The 26,485-nt window shown below is 36.9% G+C and overlaps 1 protein-coding gene and 1 non-coding gene across 9 annotated transcripts in view; one reads left to right on the top strand and one right to left on the bottom strand.

The window, feature by feature from the left end:
* Positions 1 to 26,485, top strand: part of Atp11c (ATPase phospholipid transporting 11C) — a 175,621-nt gene that overhangs the window by 131,602 nt on the left and 17,534 nt on the right. For all 8 annotated transcript variants that reach the window (XM_040744669.1, XM_040744670.1, XM_040744671.1 and 5 more), the window contains exons 20-27: positions 1,998 to 2,172; positions 6,232 to 6,334; positions 7,843 to 7,988; positions 16,005 to 16,064; positions 18,896 to 19,023; positions 20,525 to 20,660; positions 22,730 to 22,795; positions 26,336 to 26,439. In XM_040744669.1, coding sequence (XP_040600603.1) covers positions 1,998 to 2,172; positions 6,232 to 6,334; positions 7,843 to 7,988; positions 16,005 to 16,064; positions 18,896 to 19,023; positions 20,525 to 20,660; positions 22,730 to 22,795; positions 26,336 to 26,439 — 918 coding nt within the window. The remainder of the gene's footprint in view (positions 1 to 1,997; positions 2,173 to 6,231; positions 6,335 to 7,842; positions 7,989 to 16,004; positions 16,065 to 18,895; positions 19,024 to 20,524; positions 20,661 to 22,729; positions 22,796 to 26,335; positions 26,440 to 26,485) is intronic.
* LOC121140072 lies at positions 9,830 to 9,933 on the bottom strand. Its single transcript, XR_005876912.1, has one exon. It is a non-coding gene; the product is annotated as a U6 spliceosomal RNA (small nuclear RNA).

Here is a 26,485-nt window from a genome sequence, read left to right as displayed (position 1 = left end):
TGTTCAGATCAGCTGTCTCTGCTGGTTTTGCCAGCCCATTCTTTGCCAATTTGCTCATCATTCCTCTCTCTCTGTCACTGGGTTCCTTGGGTTCAGTTCAGTGCTTAGTTGTGTGTTTGCCTCTGCTTCCATCAGTCCCAGGATGAAGGCTCCCGGATGGTTATAGACATCAAGTTCATTATCAGGAATGGGCATTCGAGGTGGTCCTTCCACTATTGCTTAGCTTGCCAATTGATGTTATACCTTTAGATCACTCGAGGTCACTCTGGTGCCTGATCTGTCTTCGATCCTATGATTCCCTCTTCCCCCTATTCTACCCCCACCCCCTCAACTTCCTGTTCCCCCATGACCAACTCCCTTCCTCTTTACCCCCTCTATTCTTCCCAGGTCCCACTACCCCCCTCGCCCTGTTCCCCATCCATTCAGAGGATCTTGTCTCCATCCTCTTCTCTTGGGTACTATGCATATATGCATATCTTTTAGGTTCTTTCCTGTTTCCCAGACTCTCTATCTGTGGAAGTGCAGACTGGCACTATCCTGATCCATATCTAAAATCCATATATGAGTGAGTACATACCATGTTTGTCTTTTTGCGACTGGGTTACCTCACTCATGATGGTTTCTTCCAGTGCTATCCATTTCCCTGCGAATTTCAAGATTCCATTGTTTTTTTCTGCTGAGTAATACTCCATTGTGTAAATGTACCACATTTTCTCTATCCACTCTTCAGTTGAGGGGCATCTAGGTTGCTTCCAGGTTCTGGCTATTACCAACAATGCTGCTATGAACATACTTGAGCAGATGCCCTTGTTGTATGAACCTGCCTCATTTGGATAAATGCCTAAGAGTGGAATTGCTGGGTCTAGTGGTAGATTAATTCCCATTTTCCTGAGGAATCTCCATACTGATTTCCAAAGAGGCTGTATGAGTCGGCACTCCCACCAGCAGTGGAGGAGTGTTCCTCTCTCTCCACATCCTCTCCAGCATAAATTGTCTTCGGTGTTTTTGATTCTAGCCATTCTGACAGGAGTAAGATGGTATCTCAGAGTTGTTTTGATTTGCATTTCCCTGATGGCTAAGGATGTTGAGCACTTTCTTAAGTGTCTCTTGGCCATTTTAGCCTCCTCTACTGAGAATTCTCTATTTAGCTCTGTACCCCACCTTTCAAGTGGATCCTTTGGTGTTTTGGAGACTTGTTTCTTGAGTTCTTTGTAAATTTTGGAGATTAGCCCTCTGTCAGATGTAGGGTTAGTGAATATCTTTTCCCATTCTGTGGCCTGCCTTTTTGTCTTTTTGACTGTGTCCTTTGCCTTACAGAAGCTTTTTAGTTTCAGAAGGTCCCATTTGTTAATTGTCGATCTCAGTGCCTGTGCCACTGGTGTTATGTTTAGGAAGTGGTCTCCTGTACCAACTCGTTGAAGAGTATCTCCCACTTTCTCTTCTAAAAGTTTCAATGTGGCTGGATGTATGTTGAGATCTTTGATCCATTTGGACTTAAGTTTTGTACAAGGCGATAAACATGGATCTATCTGCAGTCTTCTGCATACCAGTACCCAGTTATGCCAGCACCATTTGTTGAAGATGCTTTCTTTTTTCCACTGTACAGTTTTAGCTTCTTTGTCAAAAATCAGGTGTTCATAGGTGTGTGGGTTAAAATTAGGGCTTTCGATTCGGTTCCATTGGTCTACCTGCCTATTTTTGTGCCAATACCAAGCTTAAACAGCTTTTTTTCTAACCAAAAGTCACTCTTGTGCGATCATTCAAGGCAGTTCATTCTTTGGGATGAATAGATGAAAGAGCGGAAACTTGTGACTTCTCTCATTTAGGATATTCACCTTTGTGATTAAGAAACTCAAAAATCAAGCAGGGTGTGGTGGTGCATGCTTGTAGTCCCAGGACTTAAGAAGGGGAGACAGGAGAATCGGAGTTAAAAGCCGTCTTCAATTTGTTAATTCTAACTATATATGGATTCAAACACATTTTTTAATTTTTTTCAGAGCATGGACAGAACATCAGGAATATGGATTAATCATTGATGGCTCCACGTTGTCACTCATACTAAATTCTAGTCAAGACTCTAGTGCAAACAACTATAAAAGCATTTTCCTACAAATCTGTATGAAATGTACTGCAGTACTCTGCTGCCGGATGGCACCATTACAAAAAGCCCAGGTAACTGGATATTAGTTAATTTTCTTTCCATTCTGGATCCTCTTTACACATCTCATTTCTCTCCCTGGCTTTTCCTTCTTTGTGAAGAAACTCTGCTGCAGTCTCTTCCAAATTATTTTAAACCTGTACTGTACCGTGTACCCTTAAACTTGCTGACCAGTTCTTTACCTTCTAGACTTCTCTAATGAGTACACTTAGTTCCTGCTGCCTCTGCCTGCTGTTCATTCCTCCTCATGGCATTATTAGCCCTGTGTATCCTGATCTTTCTTTTCTTACTACTCTGCTGGCTTGGTTACAAGTGAACCTAGCCCAATTCCTTAAGCAATATTCTTTCCTTGTTTCTTTCCTACAGTTGGCACTATCATTTACATTCTCTTCAAAATCTTCCTTGATTGCTGTGCTTGCTCAAAATGCTGACATTTTCCCCCTTTGGATTATCTTTTCATTTTCTTATCCTGTATTTTTAGATTTTTATCTTGTTTTTATGTGTGGGAATCTTTTGCCTACATGTATATCTCTGCACCACTTGGATTCCTGGTGTCTGCAGAGGCCAGACGAGAGCACCAGAACCCCTGGAACTGAAACTACAGACATCTGTGAACTTCCATGTTGGTACTGAGAATTGAATCTGAGTCCTCTGAAATAACAGCCAGTTCTCTTTACTACTGAGCTATCTCTCTGGGCCATTATCGTGTATTTTCTTAATAGTTTTCCTTTTCTATAGTAAAGTTTTCCTCTGATTTCTACTTTATGGACTGTTTCTCTCTGGAATAACTCTTCCATTTCTCTGCCTTCCATTGATAAAGCTCTAAGTCCTAACTTTTTCTTAAAATTATGTATCCTGTTTCTAGCTTTGTGCTACACATCTCCATTTGGATTCCCCACTACCACATTAAATTCTAGTGTCTTAAGAGAGATGTTAAAATTTTCATGAGCAGTTTTTCTTCCCTTGTCTTACTTTATTCCTGTTACTAGGGCCATTTTTCTCTGTTCCCTAAGTCTCACATTATAGTCTGTTTGTTCTACCTATTTTTGTCATAGCTCTCATTTTCATGAAACCTTTGATGTTACTCATTTTTTTTCTCCTGCCCAGAACATGGGGTATCTTGTGGTTCAGGCCTCAGAATATTTTATCTTTGTCACTTTTTCTTGACTATTACATCTCATCTCTTGTGTCTATATAGGTGATATTTAAGGCATTACCTTCTAGTCCAAATCTTTATTATTCTATTGTAAACCTATCTTCTTTGGTTATCCTTATTGTCCCAACTCTGCCTTCTCTTCAGTGTAACCATAATTTTTCTTGCTCCTATTATTTCTATAGCCAAGTTTATTATAGTTTCAACTTTCTAAACCCAAAACCTTTGTTTATTGACTGCCCTCAATGATTTACTATTCTTCTATATGGCTTTAGCTGTCAAAGTACTTCCTAATACATTTTACTAGTTTTTTTTACTAATTGTTTCTTTCTTCTTCTCTCCAGAGCTAGACATTGAGTAGCTCACTAAACCTTATTTGTGACCTCCTAGCTTCCTTTTATTTCCTCTTTGTTTTGTTTTCTACCAGCGCCTTCTGTACTCTGCTACTTGTACTAAATATCCTTCCATGTTGATCTGAATCTATGATCCATATGTGAAAATTCACTGATCTAGTCATACCAACCTACTTTCTCAGTGTTTACTATTCTTACTTCCCTTGTGTGCCTTTGGATTCCATTTCTTTTCTCTGGGAATACCCTCTCTTTCCATAAACACACAAATTTTACTAGTATTTCATTATTTAAGTCATGATTTCTTCTATAAAATAATGCCTAATTGGCAAATACTTTCCTCTTTGATAACATAAGCTTTCCTACATGGAATTTCTTTTTACATTTATTAAATCTGTTTGTTTATCGTGAGGTACATGTACCTTGGTACACGTGAAGATAAGAAAGCAACTTGCAGAAGTTTTTTTTTTTTTTTGGTTTTTCGAGACAGGGTTTCTCTGTGGCTTTGGAGGCTGTCCTGGAACTAGCTCTTGTAGACCAGGCTGGCCTCGAACTCACAGAGATCCGCCTGCCTCTGCCTCCCAAGTGCTGGGATTAAAGGCATGCGCCACCAATGCCCGGCTCAGAAGTCTGTTCTTACCCTTCTCCATGTGGGTATTATGAATCAAAGTCGAGTCTTCAGACTTGGTAACAGTTGTCCTTACCCACTGAGCCATTACACCAGCCTTTATATGGATAATTGGATAATTTCATGTATACCTGTATTATTTATCTGGTTATCTAATATACTTGTATTTAAAGCTAATCTCTATTTCATTTACATACTTCCCAATGACCACACCTCTTGTTTTTTGATATTAGTATATTGTTTTGAATGGTATATTACATAAATTTAAACTTGATGAAAAAGCTGTTTTTAGCTAAATTACCTCTTTTTCTTGAAAGCTACCTACAGTTTGGAGAAAAACTCCTAATATGGGTAACTTGAAGAGATTAGGGGAAAAACCTACATGTTTACCTTACCAAATCATTCATGACTTTATTATCAGTAACAACAAATCCTTTTATTTTTTTCTTTCAACCTAACCTATATTTTTCTTACAAAGGTTGTCACCTTGGTAATTATGTTGCCTTCCAGGCTGCAATTTTTAATCCTTCAGGTACAAATTATTGCTGCACATAGTATATGAAGTACAAATTAGTTAACAGTTATTATTGCCCATCAAAACTTAATTGAGTTTGGATTCTTTAGCTTTGGACTTAGTTCTTTCACTTGTATAAATAAGAGATTATTTCTGATAATCTTTTGTAAAGTTCTTAATAGGAACCAAATTAAGAAGAGCAATCAGGCAAAAGCTAACATTTTACTTCATTTTTGTGTTGAATGAAATCGTACATGTGGGATTATTTTTAATGATTTTAACACAACTAGAAACATACTGAGTATTATTTAAAGAAACACTGCTGTGCCTTACTTGCATATGTTATTTGTAATCACTTCATTTGTATTGAAAATGAATTTTATTCATGCTAACCAGCTAGAGAAACCAGGGGGACAAACTTTGAAAATTAATTTTTAGCAGTTAAAACATATATGTCATGTTAAGGCTACTATATCCCAAGGAGTCTTGATAGTAGATGGCAAACAATAAATTTCTGAAACAGAATGCAAAGACAGATTTGACCCAAATGTTTTCCCCAAGTGACTGTCCCAGGAGGTTTGGGAGACCCCTAAAGCAGAAGTCATTTAACAACACCATAGGTGATCATTTTTTATTCATTATTTACCCTGAACTCAGCATTGAACCACACTGCCTTGTTTTCACATCTGGATAAGATACTATTTGGAAAATGGTGAAATTAGTAGCATTTTCTGCATAAGATTAACATAAGTTCCATAATTACCATTGGGGTATTCTTTTTTTAAAAAAAGATTTATATATTTATTATGTGTACAGTGTTCCTCCTGCATGTATCTCTGCAGGTCAGAAGAGGGCACCAGATCTCATTATAGATGGTTATGAGTTACCATGTGGGTGCTGGGAATTGAACTCAGGACCTCTGGAAGAGCATCCAGTGCCCTTAACCTCTGAGTCAATTCTCTAGCCCGCCCCACATTGGGGTATTCTTAAGGGAGCTAGATTGTATTTAGAAAGAAGGGGTTGAGAGATAACCAAAGTATTGTTCTGATTTTTCCATTCTTACTCTGGTGGCTTAGTACATTTTAACTGAACTCCAATTTATGACCTCCACTCTCACACATTCAACAATATAATATAAAGAGATCATGTGAAAAGATGGTAAGAGAAGGAACATGCCAGCATTTAGTAAGCATGGCAGGAAAGGTTTTAAGCATTTATGCATATACAAGCCTAGAAACAAATGGGATGCTAGAGTTGCATTTTAAATGGCTATGTTACTTTGTACTTGACAACTTAAGATACAAATATACACAAAGTACTTTTCTGCCTGTAAAACCTCCAGTTACACTTGTAAATGATGATAAATCCCAGTGAGTTATTACACATTCTGCTTTTGACTTTTCTGTCTCTTTTGTATTTTATGTTTAGATTGTCAGAATGGTGAAAAACTTGAAAGGCAGCCCCATAACACTGTCAATAGGTGATGGTGCCAATGATGTCAGTATGATTTTGGAATCCCATGTGGGAATAGGTAAGAAGCATTTAATATGATGGCCTCTATAAGGTATCATCAGCATTACTTCCTAAGTTGAATCAATCTTACTCTAAATTATTTTGGTTGTTCATCTGGAATTTGAATTTGTAAATACTTGTTAATTTAATGAATGATTTCTTCTAATATTGACCATTCCAGGGTCTTACCCACAGTATTTGGAGGGTATTTATATTTGCTAAACAAAGTGGATTTTTTTCTTTTTCTTTTTTTTTTAATTCGTTTGTTTGGACACAGGGTTTCTTTCTCTGTGTAGCCCTGGCTATCTTGGAACTCACTCTGTAGACCAGGCTGGCCTCAAACGCATAGAGATCCACCTGCTTCTACCTCCAGAATGTTGGAATTAATGGCCTGCACCACCACCACCACCAGACTACAAAATGGATTTTTCAAACCTTCTTGTGTCACAATTAATTAAGTAGCTCTTATTTTGACAGCATACATGATACAATATTAAGTTTTTATACCTCTGGCCAGGTTGTCTACTCTATTACTGTTCTCTCTGTCTTTTGAGGTTGTTAACTGTTAGAGGTTAAGAAAGTATCATTGGAGGCTGGAGCGATGGTTCAGAGGTTAAGAGCACTGGCTGCTCTTCCCGAGGTCCTGAGTTCAATTCCCAGCAACCACATGGTGGCTCACAGCCATCTATAATGAGATTTGGTATAAACATGCCAGAACACTGTATACATAATAAATAAATCCTAAAAAAAGAAATTATCATTGACTGGCTCATTTTTCACACAGTGGTTTTTATGGGTTCAATGGGCTATGGTGTTGAAGTCTTATGTTGACATACACCAACAGTTTTTCTAGCACCTACACAAAGTTTTTCACACATCTGATTGCTATTAAGCACCCAGCCTAACATCACAGCAACTTTGGGCAAAGGATTGGGAACACATACAGAATTAATATCTTGGAAATTATTAAAGTGAAATTTAGATTCTCAAATTCCTTCAACCATTCAGAAGTAGAATGATTTACTATGGAATTCTAAGCTTTGCTCATTGATTATCCAATGTGGAAATGGGTCCATGGCTCATAAAATCCATGAGTAGCTATTCAGTTTCATACAGTGAAAGGATTTCACTGTCTACTCATTGATTTCCTTGACCACAAAACCCAGACCTCTGAGTTGCCTTAATATAACATTTAGTTTAGTGTTATACACAATTAAGCACATACTGAATGCCTTAAATAATTTTCAAGTGTATTTTCCCCTTCAGATAATTTTTGCTTTGTAATGTTTGGAATAATGGTTCTACTTCATTGTTTCATATTGTACTAACGAACAGCTAACCATCAACTAAACATACTTTTATTTGGTGAGTCTCAGTATCACTGATAAAGACTTTTTTATTTTAAATGAAGTAAATCTAAGCTATACACTTGATTTGTAACATTTAAATAGCTTAAAAATATAAAAATAGATGAGGTATTTGCTCATTCTATAAAGTTATAACCATACAGACATATTCTCTCTTTAGGTATTAAAGGAAAAGAAGGTCGCCAAGCAGCCAGGAATAGTGATTATTCTGTTCCAAAATTTAAACATTTAAAGAAATTACTATTGGCTCATGGTCATCTGTATTATGTGAGAATAGCACATCTTGTACAATATTTCTTCTATAAGGTATGTGACCAAATGTTTATAATTTAGCTGTTTTGAAGTGCCTACATTTGAATCAATTTGATTTTGGTTTTGGTTTTCAAGACAGGGTTTCTATGTGTAACAGTCTGACTGTCCTTGAACTCACTATGTAGACCAGCTGGCCTCAAACTCACAGAGATCTGCCCGCCTCTGCCTCCCAAGTGCTGGGAGTAAAAGAATCAAACTTGTTATGTAACTGGGGCTAACACACACTCCTCCTGCCTCAGCCTCCAAGGTGTTGGAATTACAGATGTGTACCACAGTGCTGAGCTCTGTGGTTTAGTTTCTGTGAATCAAAATCAAGACACTTATTGGAAATATTAAAAATTTGAGATTAATTTTGAATTCAACTTTATTAAAGTGTAAGTTAAATATAATGATGTTCTATCCATTAAGAGTGTATAGATACAGGCCAAAAAGATGTTTTATTTAGCTAAGGGTTTATGGATGTTTCTTATCCTTTCAAAGAAACAAATGCTTGTTTCATTTGTTCTACTTTTTATTTATGTGTGAATAATTTCATTTCATTTTTTTCCTATTATTTTTGACATTGTAATGTGATTACATCATTTCTCCCTTTCCTTCCTCCAAACCCTCTTATATACCCCTCCTTGCTCTCTTTCAAATTCATGGCCCCTGTTTTCATTAATTGCTATTATATTACATGCATATATTTCATTAATTGCTGCTATGTTCATATATGTATATATTTTTCCTGAATATAACTTGCTCAGTCTCAATAATGTTGGTTATATTTATGTTTTCAGGACTGACTGTTTGATATTAGATAACCAATTGGTGTGTTCATCTGAGGGGAACACTATTTCTCCCGCTCTTGGCATTCCTTAGTTGCCTGTAGTCCCTTGTGTAGGATTGATGCTTCATGGTCTTTTCTCCATCCACTTTGGCATGTCTAATGTTGTTGTCCTTGTTTAGGTGGTCATGTAGGTGAGATTCTATGTGTGTAGCTTCTGATATTAGTAGGAGACGTACTCTCATATTGAATTCCCTGATCCTCTGGCTCTTACAATTTTTCCCCTTCTTTCTAGGGTTCCCTGTGCCTTAGGTATGGGACTTGTTTTATATATGTATCTATTGGGACTGATCTCCACAACTTTGCATCAGATTGTTTGTAGTTTTCTGTAATGTTATCTCTCCATTTCTAAAGGAAGTTTCTTTGATGAGAAGTGAGGACTACACTTCATCAGTGGTATAAGGGCAAATGTTTAGAATGTAGTTAGAATGCTGGTTTAGTAAAGTGGCAACTGTATGGTCTCCTCCAAGACCCATGACTTCCCTAGCCCTGGGTAGTTAGCTAGGTTTTCAGTACCAGGCATCATTTGCCTCTTGTTGAGTGGGTCTTAAGGCCAGTTAGAAAGCTGTTGGTTACTACCAAGGTGTGTGGGCCACTACTGTACCCTTAGGGTTCTGAATATAGTTCATAGGACTCATAGCTGGAAGCCATGTGATAATTGTCTTTTTGGGTTCCATCCATTTACCTGAAAAAATAGTGATTTCATTTTTCTTTACATCTGAATACTATTCCATAGTGCATATGTACTCACATTTTCATTTTTCATTCATCGATTGAAGGGCATTTAGGTTAGGTTGTTTCTATTTCCTAGCTATTTTGAATAGAGCAGCAATAAATAAACATGGCTAAGTACCTGTGGACTAGTCTTTCACATCCTTTGGATATATGCCAAGGAATGGTATATGGGGTCATGTAGTAGTTTTATGTTTAGGTCTTTGCGATTTCTCTACACTGACTTCATAGTGGCTTCATCTGCTAGTAATGCCACCAACATTAAATAAGTGTTATTAAAAATATGGAACACTATAAATTTGCATATCATCCTTGTGCAGGGGCCATCCTAATTTCTCTGTATCCTTCCAATTTTAGTGTATTTGCTGCTGAAGTGAGCACTGTTACTTTTTGAGACATTTTCTCAGTATATAGCCCTAGCTAGCCTGAAACTCCCTGTGCAGACCAGACTGGCCTCAGACTCACAGAGATCCTCTTGCCTCCCATGTGCTGCGATTAAAAGTGTAAAAGTGTGTGCTACTGCACCTGACCATTTCAGAAATTTCTAACTTTAAATTTTCTTTTGAGTATGTCTTTGGAATTCAGATTATACTTGGTTTTCCAAGTGCCTACAGTGCATTCTGAGTTATTTTAAAGCTCTGATTTTCCCCTTTGGCAAGGTCTCATGTATCTCAATCTGGGATTGAACTAACTGTATAGCTAAGGATGACCTTGAACTTGTGATCCTTTGCTCTCTAATTCCCAGGTACTGTGATTACAGGTGTATGTATTCGTGCTGAGTTTATGTGCTATTGGTAACTAAACATAGGGCTTTACACATGCTGAGCATGTACACTACCAAATGAACTAAATCCCCAGCCCCATCTGATGTTTGCAATGTAGATTCTTAGAGGTATACATTTCACTCTCAGGACTACTTAGCCTCCAAGTTTTGGTATGTTATATTGTCATCCACTTCTCTGAGTTTTTTTCTTGATTGATATTCAGTGATCCATTCATCATTTCACAGAGTATTTTTTCCTTTTTATTTTTGTTTTTCGTTTGTTTGTTGGTTTTGATTTTTGAGACAGAGTCACACTATGTGGTTCTAGGTGGCCTGGAACTTACTATCTAGCTCTGACTGGCTTGAGACTCAGAGATTGGCCTTCTTCTGACTTTCTGTCTCCCCAGTTGCTGGTATTAAAGGTGTGTTCTGCCATACCTGGCTTGGAGAGTGTTTTTTAATGTCTGTGATTTTGTATATGTTCTATAGTTTCTTTTGCTATTGGTTTCTAGTTGTAATCTATTTTTGTCAAGAAATTTTTAAAATTTTCCTACATGTATTAAGGCTTACCTTGAACTAGGTGGTGGTATGTATGCCTTTAATCCCAGCACTTGGAAGACAGAGGCAAGCAGATCTCTGTGAGTTCAATGCCAGCCTGACCTACAAAATGAGTTCCAGGACAGCTAGCGCTAAAACCCTGTCTTGGGGAGGGGGGGCATACTTTGTGTCCTATTGTTTCTCTATGTTCTGTTTTAGAGAAAAGTCCATGGGCTACTGAGAAGACTACATTCTGCTGTGTTCAGATAAAATTTCCATAGAAAACTGTTAAATTCATTTGATCTGTGATGTGATGTCATTTAACACAGACATTCTTCACCCCGCAACACACACCTTTTTAAATAAGGATATTTATTTGTTTGTGAGTAGGGTATTAAAATCTGTTTTTGTTGCCTTTTTACCCCTAACTCTATTTGCTTGGAATACCTTTTTCCGTCCTTAAACCCTAAGATTGTATCTGTCTTGGATGCTGAGATGTATTCCTTGGAGGCAACAAATGGTTAGATCCCCTTTTTTAGTCAATCTTCCCATCTGTCTGTTGGTTGGAAAATAGGACATTAATATTGTTATTATTGAAATATGTTAATTCCTGTTATTTCTATTCCTGGTTTCCTTAACTACTGCTTTTCTGTAGCCTTGTGGCCCTGTTTTATCTTTCTCTTCAAGCCAAAGGATTCCTTCATGTGTCTTCTGTGTAGGTGGTTAAGTAGTTATGACAGTTTTATTGGAAGCAATAGTCTTGGTTGATTGTTATTGTCTTTCAGGGATTGAAATGCATCATTCTAGAAGATCACCAGACCTTTAAAGTTTTTACCTTGTATTATTCAAATGAACCTGCTTTTATAGGTGACTTTATGTTCCTTCTTGCAGTTGTGTGCTTGTGTACACACTCATACACAAGTGCTTCTTTCCCTTTACCATGTGGGTATCGAACTCAGGTTGCCAGACTTGGCAGCAGATGCCCTTACTCACTGATCTCTCAGTCTTCATATTAATCTTTGTCATTGTCCTGTGTTTCAGTTCTTCTACTGTGTCTTTAAGCCATGATAGTTTGTCCTCCCTTTCATCCACTCTATTGGTAAGACTTTTTAAGGAGCTTTTAATTCGACTTATTGAATGTTTTATTTCCAGTATTTCAATTTGTTCTTTTACTTTAGCATTTCTAACTTGTTGGATTCTATTTTCATATATACTCTGTTTACTTATTTCATTTAGCTGTTTGTGTATCTTGAGTATTCTGCATTGTAACCTTGTCTGTATTCACACTGAGCCTGACCAGTTTTCTACCTTGCTGGATACTAAGAGGTTTTGATGCAATGTTTCCTCACCATAGTGTAGAGTTATTCTTTATTCTGCTGGCCATGGTCAGCCTATGGTTCTGTAATACTTACTCACAGTTTGCAGGGGTGCAGATCATGTGTTGTTTGGAGCCTGCCAAGCCATCAAGTAACTTGGCAGGGATCGTTTAAACTGATGTTCTACAACTTTCCAGTTTATTGCCAAGGAAAAGGTTTGCTTTTTTCCCCCCAGAAACTCTTTTCTTGGCAGCCACCATGCATAACTTTTGTCTCCTTCCATCTTTCTTTTCTATTATAAATGTCTTTTACTGGGAGTATTGTGCCAGTTTTTAAGGCATTCTATCTTAAGTTTCAGTGATGACTCTAACTGATGGAAAGAGTTCCCCAGACTATCCTATAGCTTCAGGTCAGACTGTATTTTTTTTCTGTTCTGATCTCCAAGGTTTTCTATTTTACTTTGAACTAAACTAGGTATTTTGTGGCCATCGCCCATCTTTTCTGATAGCTGTTAACTAGCTTTCCCCAGATTATTCCCTAGATAATCTATCAGATCAAGCCTACATGATGTTCACCATCTTGTCTGTCATCTCCTGTTTCACTTATTCATTCATTCTGTCATATATGGCACATAAAGTAAGTGGTCCCTCTTGCTATATATGGCACCAGATGCCAAGGCTCCTAATGTTCATTTGTTAAGTAAAAAATTAAAAAATGAATCAGGCACAGATGCATACCTTTAATCCCAGTACTCAGGAGGCAGAGACAGGCAGTGTGAGTTTGAAGCCAGCCTGGTGTCTATGAGTTTGTGGATAGCCAGAGTTACATAAGATGACCTTGTCTCCAAAAATAACAAATAAAAATAAAATAAAGACAAGAAAGGAACATGTTTATAGAAACACATGTATGTGTGTAGAAGGGAGAGTACATACAATATATAGAGAATATACATACATACATACATACATACATACATACATACATACATACATACAATATCACTGATCCTAGGTTGCCCGGTTTTCTAAAATCCCTGCCTTGCCAGCCTGTATTAATTGGAGCCAAACATTGAAGAAGGAAAAGTATAATTATTATGATGTTAATTGAACCCAATGTGTATAAAATGAATTGTTTGTTAAAAGAACAAAACAAACCTTGTTGACTAGTAGTCAAAAATTGTTACGACCCCATTCACCTCAAAGGATACCACAGATTATTTATGTAGATGATACCTTCTGTGTTCATTATTAACTACATTACTGACTCAACGCTACTCAATATATACAGCTGTCCTTTGTCCAGAAGAGATTTCTAATCTTTAACAGTCTTTGGCTTACCATTTTTAAAGGCATTCCCTCTTCTTTTTTTAGATATACTTTTAATAATATGGTGAGGGTATGTGCACATGATTGGAGATGCCCATGGCATCAGCTGCCCCTGGAGCTGGAGTTAAGTGCATTGTAAGATGTCCATGTGGATGATAGGAACACAATTCCATCATCTCTGCTGTACACTCAACTGCTGAGCCATCTTTTCAGCCTTTCCATCCCCCACCTTTTTTGTCATTTCATTTTCAAATTGTTTCCCCATTAATTAATTACAAGTCTGTTTCTTCATTCAGTCCTCACATAATACAACCAGGTTATTTTAGAATATACTACTTTCCAATTTATCTCTTAAGATTTTACTCTTTGTTATCTGATCAGTAATCTTTCTTTTAAGGTAATACCTCAGTCTGATGCTATCTTACTATGGGTTTAGGTGTGTTTTGGGGTGGGTTTTTTTTTTGCTGTTTTAAATGTGTATGTGTGTTTGAAACAGGGGCTCACTTTGTAGATCAGACAGGCCTTGAACTTCCCATTCTTCTGAGTCAGCCTCATGAGTACTGTGAGATTACAGCTGTGCACTCTTATGCCTGGCTTTACCACATGTTTAAAATGAATACTAATTTGACTTGGTTCTTACTATCCCATCCATCCTTAAGACTTAATTCAAGTTTTGAACACTTTTTTCCTTTCTCTTCTTTTGTTTTTTTCTAAGCAAGATTTCTCTGTATAGCCCTGGCCCTCCTGAACTGGGCTGGCCTTGAACTCAGATCCTTCTTTCTCTGCTTCCGCCAGTGCTGGAATTAAAGCCTTGTGCCATCACCACATTCAACTTCTGAATTTTTGTGGGGGAAGAGAGTAACATGGGAGTCTCTGTCTGTAGCCCTGTCTGCCCTAAAACTCATTATAGACCAGGCTAGCCTCAAACTCAGATATCCACCTGCCTCTGCCTATTGAGTTCTGATGTTAAAGGCATACACCACCACACCTGGTTCAAGTTCTGAATTCTTCATTCAGTTAATCAAAAAGTAATTCACCATAGATTGAGGCAGCTAAACACAAAAAAATATCCTTTTTATTATGGAACTTACATTCTAGTGAGGAAGGCAGACACCCTCTCACAACCTCTAGTCTTAGAAGTAGTGAACCGTTCTCACTGAACTCTGCTTCCTCTAGCCTCAGAAAATTTCCCTGTAGAGCATAACTCTAAAAGTTGAGCTATTTCTGTGTCAAAACTAATAAATACAAATGAATGCTGGTCTTCTAGGATGATTGTGAGGACTCTGATATTTTTTGCTACATTTTATTGTTATGCTTCTGCCCCTATTTATTTTATTTGTATTTATTTAATGGGGGGTGCATGTGTGCTACAGTGTATATGTGGAGGTCAGAGGATAACTTTTGGAAGAGAAGCTTGTTCCTTTTTGGTTTTACGAGACAAGGTTTCTCTGTATTGTTTTGGAGGCTGTCGGTCAAGCCTGGCCTCGAACTCACAGAGATCCGCCTGCCTCTGCCTCCCTAGTGCTGGGATTAAAGGCGTGCGCCACCCCCGCCCGGCGAGAAGCTTGTTCCTTTGTGTGTAAGAGATGGGGCCTCACTGTATAGCCCTGGCTGGCCTGAAACTCTCTTTGTAGACCAGGCTGGCTCACAAAGATCTGCCTGCTTCTGCCTCCCAAGTGCTGAGATCAAAGGCCTGTGGCACTACATCTGTCTGCTTATTTTGATATTTACCAGTGATGCCATCCTTTTTCTCATGAGACAGTAATAAAGGCAAGTATCAGTTAATAACTGTTGGTGTCAACAAACTATAATAATATTCTGAGTATGTATTACTACTAATCAACTTTAAAATGTACTTTGGAGGCCAGAAACTTAGGGGCTAACAGTGCGTTTTGTTGCAGAGGACTGGAGTTAGATTCCAAGACCCTCTTCTGGTCTTCACATGCACACACACAGTTGAAAATAAAATATTTAAATTAAATCAAATACATACTTTGGCTGTTATATTAGTCTATAGTGATTCCATAAATCCAGTTGGTATTTAAGGGAAAATATGTGATGTGTTCTTGTCAGATGAATACATTTTTTCCTGTAACAAGAATATAGAAAGCCAGGCATGGTAACTCACATTTGTAATACCAGAACATGGAGGCTGAAGCAGAAGGAAAACTATGAGTCTGAGACCAGATAGGAGTACATAGAAAGTTCCAGACTATCTTGGACTGTAGTGTGAGACCCTGTCTTCAAAAGGAAAAAAAGAAGAAATTCGGAAATAGCAAGAGGTTCTCATAATCAAGAGCCTCTTTTGCTTAGATAGGGGCAAAAGTTAATTTTAGTATATATTAATCAGTAGATTTCAGTTAATCATTTGTAAGTACTTTACATCTTTGCAACAGAGAATTGTTGCATTCTAACATTAGAAGGATTTAGGAATGACTTTTTACAGTGTCCTGTTTTAGTTTTTAAAGTTCATTAAGTGAAAATACTAATCTTGATCTTAATATTTTCCAGAATCTTTGTTTCATTTTGCCACAGTTTTTGTACCAATTCTTCTGTGGATTCTCACAACAGGTATGTGCCTTTCTTAGAGAAGTGTAGCAGACACAAGAACTCTAATGATGACTGAGTCAGAAATAAGCAATTTAATGATGTTAACAAGCTAGATAACCACATTGTCACAGGTATCTGTGACTGAATTTCCAAATTTTAAAAATACTTTGAAAAAGCTTTATTTCTCTTGATTCTAAATGCTAGGAAGCTATATTTTTCTGAAGATATTTGAATGATCCTAACAAATGTCTTGTGATTTTAAAACTTCAAAGATAGTGATAGGGAAGAGGCAGACAAATATGTGATGTAGGATACTGTATCAGTGCTCTGAAGAAAAAAAATGAAGTGTAATAAAAATATAAATTAATAATAAAAGGATACACTGTGACAAAATGAGAGGTTACTATTTTAATAGAGCTATCTGGAACAATCTCTCTAATTCTAAAGTCAACATTGGAACAGAGACCTGAGTACCCTAGGGAAAAGCTAAGCAGACTTCTTTAAAATGCTACAGATAAAGGAATGGTCTCTGAGGAGGTAGCATGAAGTGCAAATCTTTGCTTTTTACTTTGGACTTGTGTTAGTGCTGGTGGCAGCATGCTTTATCTTTTTTTAAACTACATATGGACTGTCTTTTTCAATCCATAGCCTCATTAGCTACTCTTTGGAATTTAGAGAGTGGGCTATGAAAATGTAGAAATGGACTCACACTACTTAAAACCTCTTTTTCCTTAGTAAAGCTAGGATATTACTTGTCTGTTTTTCCATGAAAATATGGTACATTTGTTACAGGTTTAGCAAGATGACAGTATTATCAACTAAACCTTGTTTGTAAGACATTCTGTCACAACCTCTAATTATGCATCCAAGAATTATAATTAACTCTCATGTAACCTTAAAGTTCCATCCTGAAGTGAAAGTAGATTGATGCGTCTTTTGTTTGAAGTAAATTCAAGAATAAATTACACACTAGTCAATTTGGGAGTTGCTCTTTTAATTTACTCATTAGTGAAAATGTGTAGTTTCCAAAGCAAATTTAGTATTGTATGTCTGGACAAATACTTTCATTTGGAAATTAGAAGAAGTATAGTACAATTTCATGCTTTTTTTATTTCAGGGAAATATTTTTGGCTCTTCTTAAATCTTTGTTCATAGAAACTGTATGAAAATTGTCTCCATATTTTATGCAGAACCATCCTTTTAACTTCATTGGGGATGTTGAATTACTCTATCTCATGCTTTTTCTCTGTTAAAACCAAAGAATGCGGTCCCCTCTTGGGTCTACCAGCTCCCTGTACACCCTAACTCTTGTCTTGAATTTTAACTTCTTGATGAATGAGTATGAATCATGTTTGTCCTCAGTGCTTGGTGCTTACTATGTTCTCTGTTAATGTTTTGAAGCCCACTAGTGACTAAAGTTTTTTAAAAAGTTCTGTTGAAGTTGTTTCCAGCCTTTCAAATCACTTTTCATTGTAATTGTGTATTTACTTCACTGGTTGAAAATATGTAGTTGTATTGATTAGTGTCACATTTAAATGAATTTTACTAGTCAGAGGACATTTATGTGTGTGGGTGTAGGTGTCTGTGTGTGTAAGATGGATGCCTTTAATCAGACAACACAAATGGTTATATGATGACACCTAGTAGTGTCTAGATATACTGAACTCAATACCGTCACCTGAATGAAAATCATAAAAAACTTACAAATTTTTTTCAATAGAAGTTTTGTGGGCTAGAGAGATGGCATAGTGTTAGATAACTAGATGTTAGATAGCACAGGTTGGATAGCTCACATCTATCTGTAACTCTGGCTCTATGGGGATCTTACACCCTCTATGACCTCCTTGGATACATGCATTCACATAAACTTACCCATACCACAGACATACATATACATAAAGTATTAACCAGAAAAGATCTGCAATATAGGTTGGCTGCTCCCTATAGTTTAGTTTCTGTAAGGACTCCTGACTTGCACTTATTTGGTCTTTTCTAAAATCAATACTAAATATCTACATTTTTAGCAACTAAGAAACTCTTACATAAAGTTAATTGTTAATGTTTATTAGAAATCAGACACAGTGTACAAATATTGTTAAGATCCTGTTAAAGAATCAGGTTTGTTTATAATGACATGCAGAATATTTTAGTATTTTTATCTTCACCAGGTAGGGTGATCTTACTTACAAAGGGCCCTTTGCTGTCCCAAAAAACATAAAAAAAAACTACTTAGCTACATGTAGTTAGAGGGTTCTCATCCCACCTGCCAGTTCACAAATAACCACTCTAAGGCTTAACATTAATTAAAATTGTTTGACCTATGGCTCAGGCTTCCTACTGGCTAACTCTACATATTAATTAACCCATTTCTAATATTCTATATTATGGCTCGTGACTTATTACCTCACATCTTGTTTCCCCAGTGACTACATGGTGTCTCCCAGACTCCGTTTTCTTTCTCTCCATAACTTTTTTTGGACTTCCTGTCTACCTATATTCTCCCTGGCTATTGGCCAATGCAGCTTTATTCATCAACCAATAAAAGCAACACATAATCATAGCATACAGAAGGACATCCCACATTGTTTCCTCTTTTCTGTCTAATTAAAATGGAAGGTTTTAAATTTAACATAGTAACATCATATATAACAAAACAGTTATCAAGTAAGAATTAGAGTTACAATATTTAGTCTATCTGCATTTGACAAAGTTAAAGAAAATATTCTATCATCTATTATCTTTATGAGTCTATGCTTTTGTAGGTTCTCGCTTCAGCTACAGGTTTTTACAAATACAGAATTACATCATAGATGAATGACTGCAATACATTGTTTTCCTGTTTGTCTTTTCAGCCACTCTATGATGCTGCTTACCTTACAATGTACAATATTTGTTTCACATCCCTGCCCATCCTGGCCTACAGTCTACTGGAACAGCACATCAACATTGATACTCTGACCTCAGACCCTCGATTGTATATGTAAGTTGAAAATATCATTCAGGTAATTTCCTACTCTATAATCCAGGTTTGTCTGGAACTGAACTATGTAGCCCATGCTAGAATTTGTGAAATCCTCTTATGTCAGTTCTAGTATTATTGGTATAAGTCACCATGCTGGGTTTTAAGTAGTGGGTTTTATTTAATCTACAGATAAGAAGGACCTGGAATTGATCGCTTGGTCCATTAAGTGACTGTTGTGAATTTTCAGCTAAAACAGATCATTCAACAGGAGAGTGGTATACTTTCCTAGCTACCAGTTCTGTACTTAAATAGATATACTTGTGCTGCATCTATCGGTCATAAATTATTGTACAGTCTTTCATAAAGATGAAAAATAAAGGTGATGACATAAGTATGGCCCAGCCTAAAGTGTCCTTACCTCCCACAAAAGAAAACAAAACAAAGTCAGCAAGCAAACAAACAAAAGCAAGAACAAAAAAAAGGAAAGGGAAAACCCATTAAACAAAAACAGAACAAAAAAACACACTAAAAACAGTAAAATCTCTGCTACTCCTTCTCTCTGCCTCTCCATCACCTGTTCATTCATCCTGATGGCATTAGAGGCTTCAGTGTGTCATATAGCATACCCTTTTGTCCCATCAGCTTGACTGGCAGCTGTCCATTGCAATGAGTTACTGATTTGGTCCAAGGCCTCTGGTTTTTGGTACACCATCCTCACTGGATCTTCACCAGAGCTCTTCTGGGGTATCCTGTGTCTTGGAGATTTTATGGGTATCGTTCCACAGGACCAGTTCCTTCACAAGCTCCAGCAGGACCTAGATGGGGTAGTAGTAGGGTGCTTCCTCTCATTCTTCAACAGTATTTTGGAAACCATCATTCACTTTCTCATTATCCCCCTTACCTTCTTTGTTTCTAGCAACCTCTATGCAACTCTAGTTATATGTGGTCAACTCTTTACCTTCCATAAATGAGTGAGAACATATAGTATTTGTATTTTATGCATTACTAGCTTTGAAAGATTCTCAATAATTAAGTGTGGAGTTTGGGAACCATTATGTTATACCTTTCTGAGAATTATTTGCAGATGAGAATAATTATACCTAATTTTTGCACTCTCTGCCCCCATCTGTGTGTATATACTGACTTAAATTATATATACATGTATAAAGTTATAGGTAGGTAGGTGGATGTTTGAACAGAGGAATGGATGGTCAATCTTAACTCAGTTCCTTCCATTTTGTAAATAACTGTTAAATAGTATATGATTATTATTGATGTTATTTTGTTAGGTTGCTTGGCCAAAATTTTAGAAGTATTTTACAGTTTACCTCAATGTCTTGGTCAGGTAGTGATTACATGAAGATGTAACTTTGTTGTCTGTCCCTTTATTAAAAAAAACTTTCTGTTCATCAGGACAGCCCCTTCATTGTAACAAGGACAGATTAAAGGTGTTTCCTTGTATCTTTAACTCAACAGCATACAGAGATTCATTGATATTTTTCCCTCCATTTCTTCATAGGAAAATTACTGGCAATGCTATGTTACAGTTGGGGCCCTTCTTATACTGGACATTTCTGGCTGCCTTTGAAGGGACAGTATTTTTCTTTGGAACTTACTTACTTTTTCAAACTACATCTTTAGAAGACAATGGAAAGGTAAAAAGAACATGTATTTTTCCCATAGGCACTGCATTTGTCCTACTTTTATGGTAATCATTTTACAAATTATTTTTCTTAACACTAGGTCTGTAACATAAGGAAGTACTGGAGTAATAAACCACTTGTGTGTGTGTGTGTGTGTGTGTATGTGTGTGTGTGTGTCTGTAGTTTTTAGGAACTGAAGAGAGTTCTTGGGACTTTAGACTTTATACCTGTGTGTTGTGATAGGAAAAATGCTTTTTCCCATGTTACTGCCCAGCATAGCCCTCTGCATTTCTAATTCATAGTTAGTAGCCTTCCTTCCATGTTTGGAGTTGAAGGGGGTAGCTACTGTGTCTTTGTAGTATCAGACGAGTATGTAAAGAGGGAGGTATTTTCTTTATTTTCAGTGGGTGTGCAATGTTCTTTAAAAATACTGTGTTGGTTCTGCTAGTGTGCCTTCTGAGAAAGTGACAGTGTCAGTGAGCAGCTGCACTGGGATAATTTGGGCCTCCCCATATTCTAGGAGAGAAATACTGATGTGGGAAGGGAAGAGACCATCCTCCTGCAGCCACACACTGAGAAGCTGAAACGGCTGCCTTGCATGTTGCTTTCCCTATGTTCTCCTTTGCTGTGCTTGAGACTCTTCTTTTATGCTCATTCTTACTTATCATAAATATGAAGCAAAAAGCTAAGTTGCAAAAATAATTTACTGCATATAATATGTCTGAAATCTACACAACTAACATCTCTTACAAAAGTGTATGCTCAATGAATTTGAATGATACATTGAAATTATAGTCAGACATTCCTAATTTGGGCTAACAAGTTAGTTTAGTATGGATCCTATCTAATTATTAATCATAATGTAACTATTAGAAAAACATTAATTGACCTTAGAATACATATACCTAGCACTTGCCACAGAAGGTCCTGCTAAATCTTGGATATCCTTGGGAAAGTTACATTAGCTTTCCAAGTCAACTTTTGTCTTCTAGTAAGTAAAGATTCAATTTTATTATTTCTCAGATCCTTCAGCTATGAGTAGTTCTGTGACTTTTACTTTTTATTTTTGACACAAAAATTGTAACAGGCTAGTGCTTAAATTGTTTCAGCCTCGTGGTGGTGGTAATACATGCCTTTAATCCCAGCACTTGGGAGGCAGAGGCAGGAGGATCTCTGTGAGTTCTAGGCCAGCCTGGTCTACAAAATGAGTTCCAGGGCAGCCAAGAACTGTTACAAAGAAAATCTTTCTTGAAAAACAAACAAAAAAATTTTGCTTCAAATTTGCTTTATGTTGACATTCATGGGCTTAGCAAACATTCCACGTGGTATATAAGAATCATTGGCACAACCTTTTTCCAATTCATTTTGCATTTTGAGTTTATGAAGTCCAAATTAATATTTTATTGTATATTTTACAGTCCTTTTTAAGTGTTTGCTAAAATTACATAAGCATAAGAATTTTTATTAGCAGCTAAACCCATGTATGATTTGGTTGAATCCTTTTTTCTTCTAGTAACCTTATTTTGTTTTTTTTTTTAATGTTTTACATCTCATTTTCTGTTTCAATGTTATGCATTCAGATCTTGACACCGTTTGGTAAGCATATGTGCCATTCATTGTCATTGTTTGGATTTATAAGTGGTACTGCTTCTCTTTGTTGTGCACATGCTATCAGATGTAGTAATAATTAGACTCACTTTTATAATGTGAGTCCACTCGTGTTTATATCAGAACTTTCTTTAAATTCTAGAACAAAAACATCAAACTCATTAGTGACATGAGTCATCCTGATGACTTATTTTGATGAATGGTGCTTCTAGTGAAATAGTAATTTTCCCTCTTACTATATCAAACCAATGAGCTCCCTGTTTGATGCTGCACGGTAATTAACCCAGCCAACCACAGGTGTGGTGTATCTATCCATGAAAGTTTAGCATTGTGACTTAATCTTATTGACCAGCTATTTTCCTAAATAATTCTTAAAAAGATCTTTGGCAGTTACATGCAGGATTAAACCTGACTTTTTTTTCTTCAGCAGACTTCTGTATTTATGATACATGTAATGGTTAAATGTTTTTCAGATATATGGAAACTGGACATTTGGAACCATTGTTTTTACAGTCTTAGTGTTCACTGTAACTCTGAAGGTTAGATTTATTTTTCAAATATATTTTGTATAATCTTTGTCTCTTAATCTTTGTGCTACTGTATGTTATCCAAGCCCTTATCTGCTTACTAAAATGTATATGATGCTAAGTGTTTTAACATTGTATACTATTTATCATTTTTTCTAGTATATGTTGTATGCTATTTTGTTTTGGTATTAAGAAATTCAGACACCATTGTTAGTATTCAGGCATTTGTACTGTCCTGTCCTGTCCTGGGGTTCTGACAGAATACGCCCTCAGCTGTCACTAAGAGCACCACCACCTGTGCATATTCACTATATTCCCTTTTAAAAGGACCCTGCCCACCTCCCATGTCTCCCTTTCCCTCCCTCGCCCTCTCCCACTCCCCTTTCCCTCTCCACCCCCCTTCTCCTCCTCTTCCCCCCTCCATCTGTCTCTGTCTTTGTCCCCTCTCTGCCCCTGTCTTCTCTTCTGCTGCTCCTGTCCCCAGAAGCCTGTCTCCCCTCTTCCCTCCCCCTTTCCTATTCACTTTCCTCCATTAATAAAAACCCTCCACCCAAGCTCTGTTGCCTCTTTGTCTCACGTGCCACTTTTTAATATTACAACCATACTTATTGGAAACCTATTTGACTGTTTTGTTTTATTTTTTGAAAACTTTTTCATTCACTATATTCTGATCAGGATTTTACTGTCCTCTAATTCCTCTCAGATCTTCCCTACCCACTCTACTCCATGCCCTTTCTTTCTGTCTCTTTAGAAAACAAACAGGCAAACAAAATACAAACACTACATTGGAAGCCAGAAGAGGAAGTGGGCATGGATTTCCACCCCTAACCTAGAAGCTGTATTCAATTGACGCACACTTGCAAAGAAAAACCTGTTGTTTTTAAGGCATTAAACTAAATTAAATATAAACAGGCTGAAAGTTTGTGACTATATAACTATACTATTTCTATGTTGAGAACTTGTATCATAGGGCTGAAGAGATTAGTCAGCAGAACACTTAGTTTTGCAAAAGAGTGGAGTTCTGTTCCTAGCACCCATGTTGCAAGATTCACAACTGCCTGTAATATTGGCTGCAGGGTATCCAACACCCTCTTTGGTATCTGCATACATTTTCACATGAAAATAAATAAAATATAAATATTTTAAAAATTTGTGTATTTTGCCTGCATGTATTTCTGAACACCATATGCATAAAATGCCCACTGAGGCCAGAAGAGGGCAATGATCTCCTTTAGACTGGAATTAGAGACAGTTGTGAACCACCATGTGGATGCTGGAAATTGAACCTGGGTCCTCTAGAAGAGCAACCAGTGTTCTTAAACCATTGAATCATCTCTCCAGCCATTAAATCATTTTTTAATTTAAAAACTTGAATCTTTAAAAATTAGCATCTATGCCGGGCGGTGGTGGCGCACGCCTTTAATCCCAGCACTCGGGAGGCAGAGGCAGGCGGATCTCTGTGAGTTCGAGGCTGGGCTGGAACGATAGCCTCCGAAACAATACAGAGAAACCCTGTCTCATAAAAAACAACAAAAAAAAAATTAGCATCTATTAAAGGATCCCTGACTGGCTCTAAAAGAATTTTAGTGCTAAAGACAATTAAATAAATGTCTGTGTATAAGACATGTATGCAAAAGAGCTTGGTGTTAATGCAATTTTATAAAATCTATTACTGAAATTTATCTAAATGTTAGTTAATGAAGTATATAAAGATATGTGATAGGGATAAGCATAATTGTCTGTGTCTATGATTCCTGTATTTGAGAGACTGAGGCAAGAGGATCACCAAGAGTTCACAGCAAGTCTGGCCTACATAGTGAGTTCCAGGTCAGCCTGGATTGAGTAAAAGATCATGTCTCAAAAAGAAACAAAATTATATTCTTGCAACGGAATATCATTGTCATTGATACGCAGCCATGTAATAATGCTATAAAGCCTTGCTAAATGCTGTCCTTGCGACTCATTAATTGGTACTTACTTAGTTAAAAGCATAATCTGATCCTTCTAGTAACTTTTCATATGGAGTCTTAGGTTGAATTAGAATTCAGAAGTATCATTATCATAGAACTTCTCTGTTTTCTCTATAATTTTGTTCTAATATTTTCATTATTCATCTGCTAATTCAGTAGAACTTTACTATGTATTTTTTATTTTTTATTTTTTGTATTTAAATTTTTTTCATTTTACATACCAAACACAGTTCCCCCTCCCTCCCCTTCTCCCGCCCCCCCTCTTCCCACCCCCAATCCATTCCTGAGAGGGGGAAAGGCCTCCCTTTGGGAGTCAAAGTCTGGCATATCAACTTGAATCAGGACCAAGCCCTGCAAGTACTTTTGTAGGACTTTAAATAAATAATACATTTCATCTCAGGCTAACCATTTCATAACAGTGTATCCTTGAGCAAGTAACTCAACTTATTTGTAGTTCAACTTCTATAAAGTAGAGCTAAAAGTAGCACTTTCCCCCATTTTCGGGGTTTTTGTGATAAGTCAGTCAATTAATGAAAATATTTGAATGGAAGTGTCTAGAATGTACAGATTATAATCCATGACAATTGTTACTGTTATTCTGTTTCATAAAATCATGGAAGTGTCCTGCTTTCCCAAGCTTATGGCTCTCGTACTTGTACTTTGCTTCACAATTAGAGTCAGCCTAATTGCGTCGTGTGTACCTCGTGGTGTACACTCCCTCTTTCCAAGGAGTACTATCGTATCATTTTCCCCTAGCAGCCCAGAGTGGGAACTCAGGATGGCTCTGCTTCACAGTGTTATCTACACCCTGTTATGAATGAGAAATTGTAGCAGAACTAAGGACCATGGGTCTCAGCAAATAAAGGAAATGCTCTGCTTGGTAGCCTGTGTGAGCTAGACATTTTAAGCAAACACATGAGGCTATACTGTTTCTATATCACATTTGAAAACCAAAGGTACCACAATAAAAAAAAGTCACTATCAATCTTTATAGAAATACGATTTTTTAAATGTAAGGCAACTAAATATTTTACTAATTTAATGGACTAGATATTGGTTTTGTAGTTGGAAATCTAGGCCCATGATTCATTGTACCATGGTTTATGATGCATACAGGTAGTTTCTTCAACATATAATGACTCTTTTACCTGTTCATGCTTTTACAACTCTATGTCTGCTCTTTTTAGCTACTCTTCCACTCCTGATTTTTGGCATACCTGTTATATCCCTTGTTACTACTACCTGAAGATTTGGGACTTTGGCCTCCCAGTTATTACCATTGCTTCATTTGTCACCTGCCTCTCACTACTGAGAAATCTCTAGCCCTCTACCTACGAAGTGCTTGAGTTAACTACAATACCTGTACTATAGAATTGAGACATCAGGGCAGCGCTCAACATTCTTTCTTTAGTACTTTGAAAAGTCTAGTTTCTGCTCTTTTTAGTTACATCCCCTTCTAAAGCCATGGTCAGGGCTAAATACTCCCATAGCTGTTGTAATATGTATAAATTATCAGATGTTATAATTATTCCCAATTTTATTTTGTGCCTGTCAAAAAAATGCTTTTGTTGTATCTTTTCAGCTCGCCTTGGATACTCGATTCTGGACATGGATAAATCACTTTGTGATTTGGGGTTCTCTAGCCTTTTATGTTTTTTTCTCATTCTTCTGGGGAGGAATTATTTGGTAAGCAGCTCTACATATATGATCAATATTAAGTAACAATATATAT

Source organism: Mesocricetus auratus, unplaced genomic scaffold, assembly GCF_017639785.1.
Source record: "Mesocricetus auratus isolate SY011 unplaced genomic scaffold, BCM_Maur_2.0 Super-Scaffold_100003, whole genome shotgun sequence".
NCBI lineage: Eukaryota > Metazoa > Chordata > Mammalia > Rodentia > Cricetidae > Mesocricetus > Mesocricetus auratus.
The sequence above is the reverse complement of the archived record's forward strand: the minus strand, read 5'-3'. Positions and strand labels throughout refer to the sequence as shown.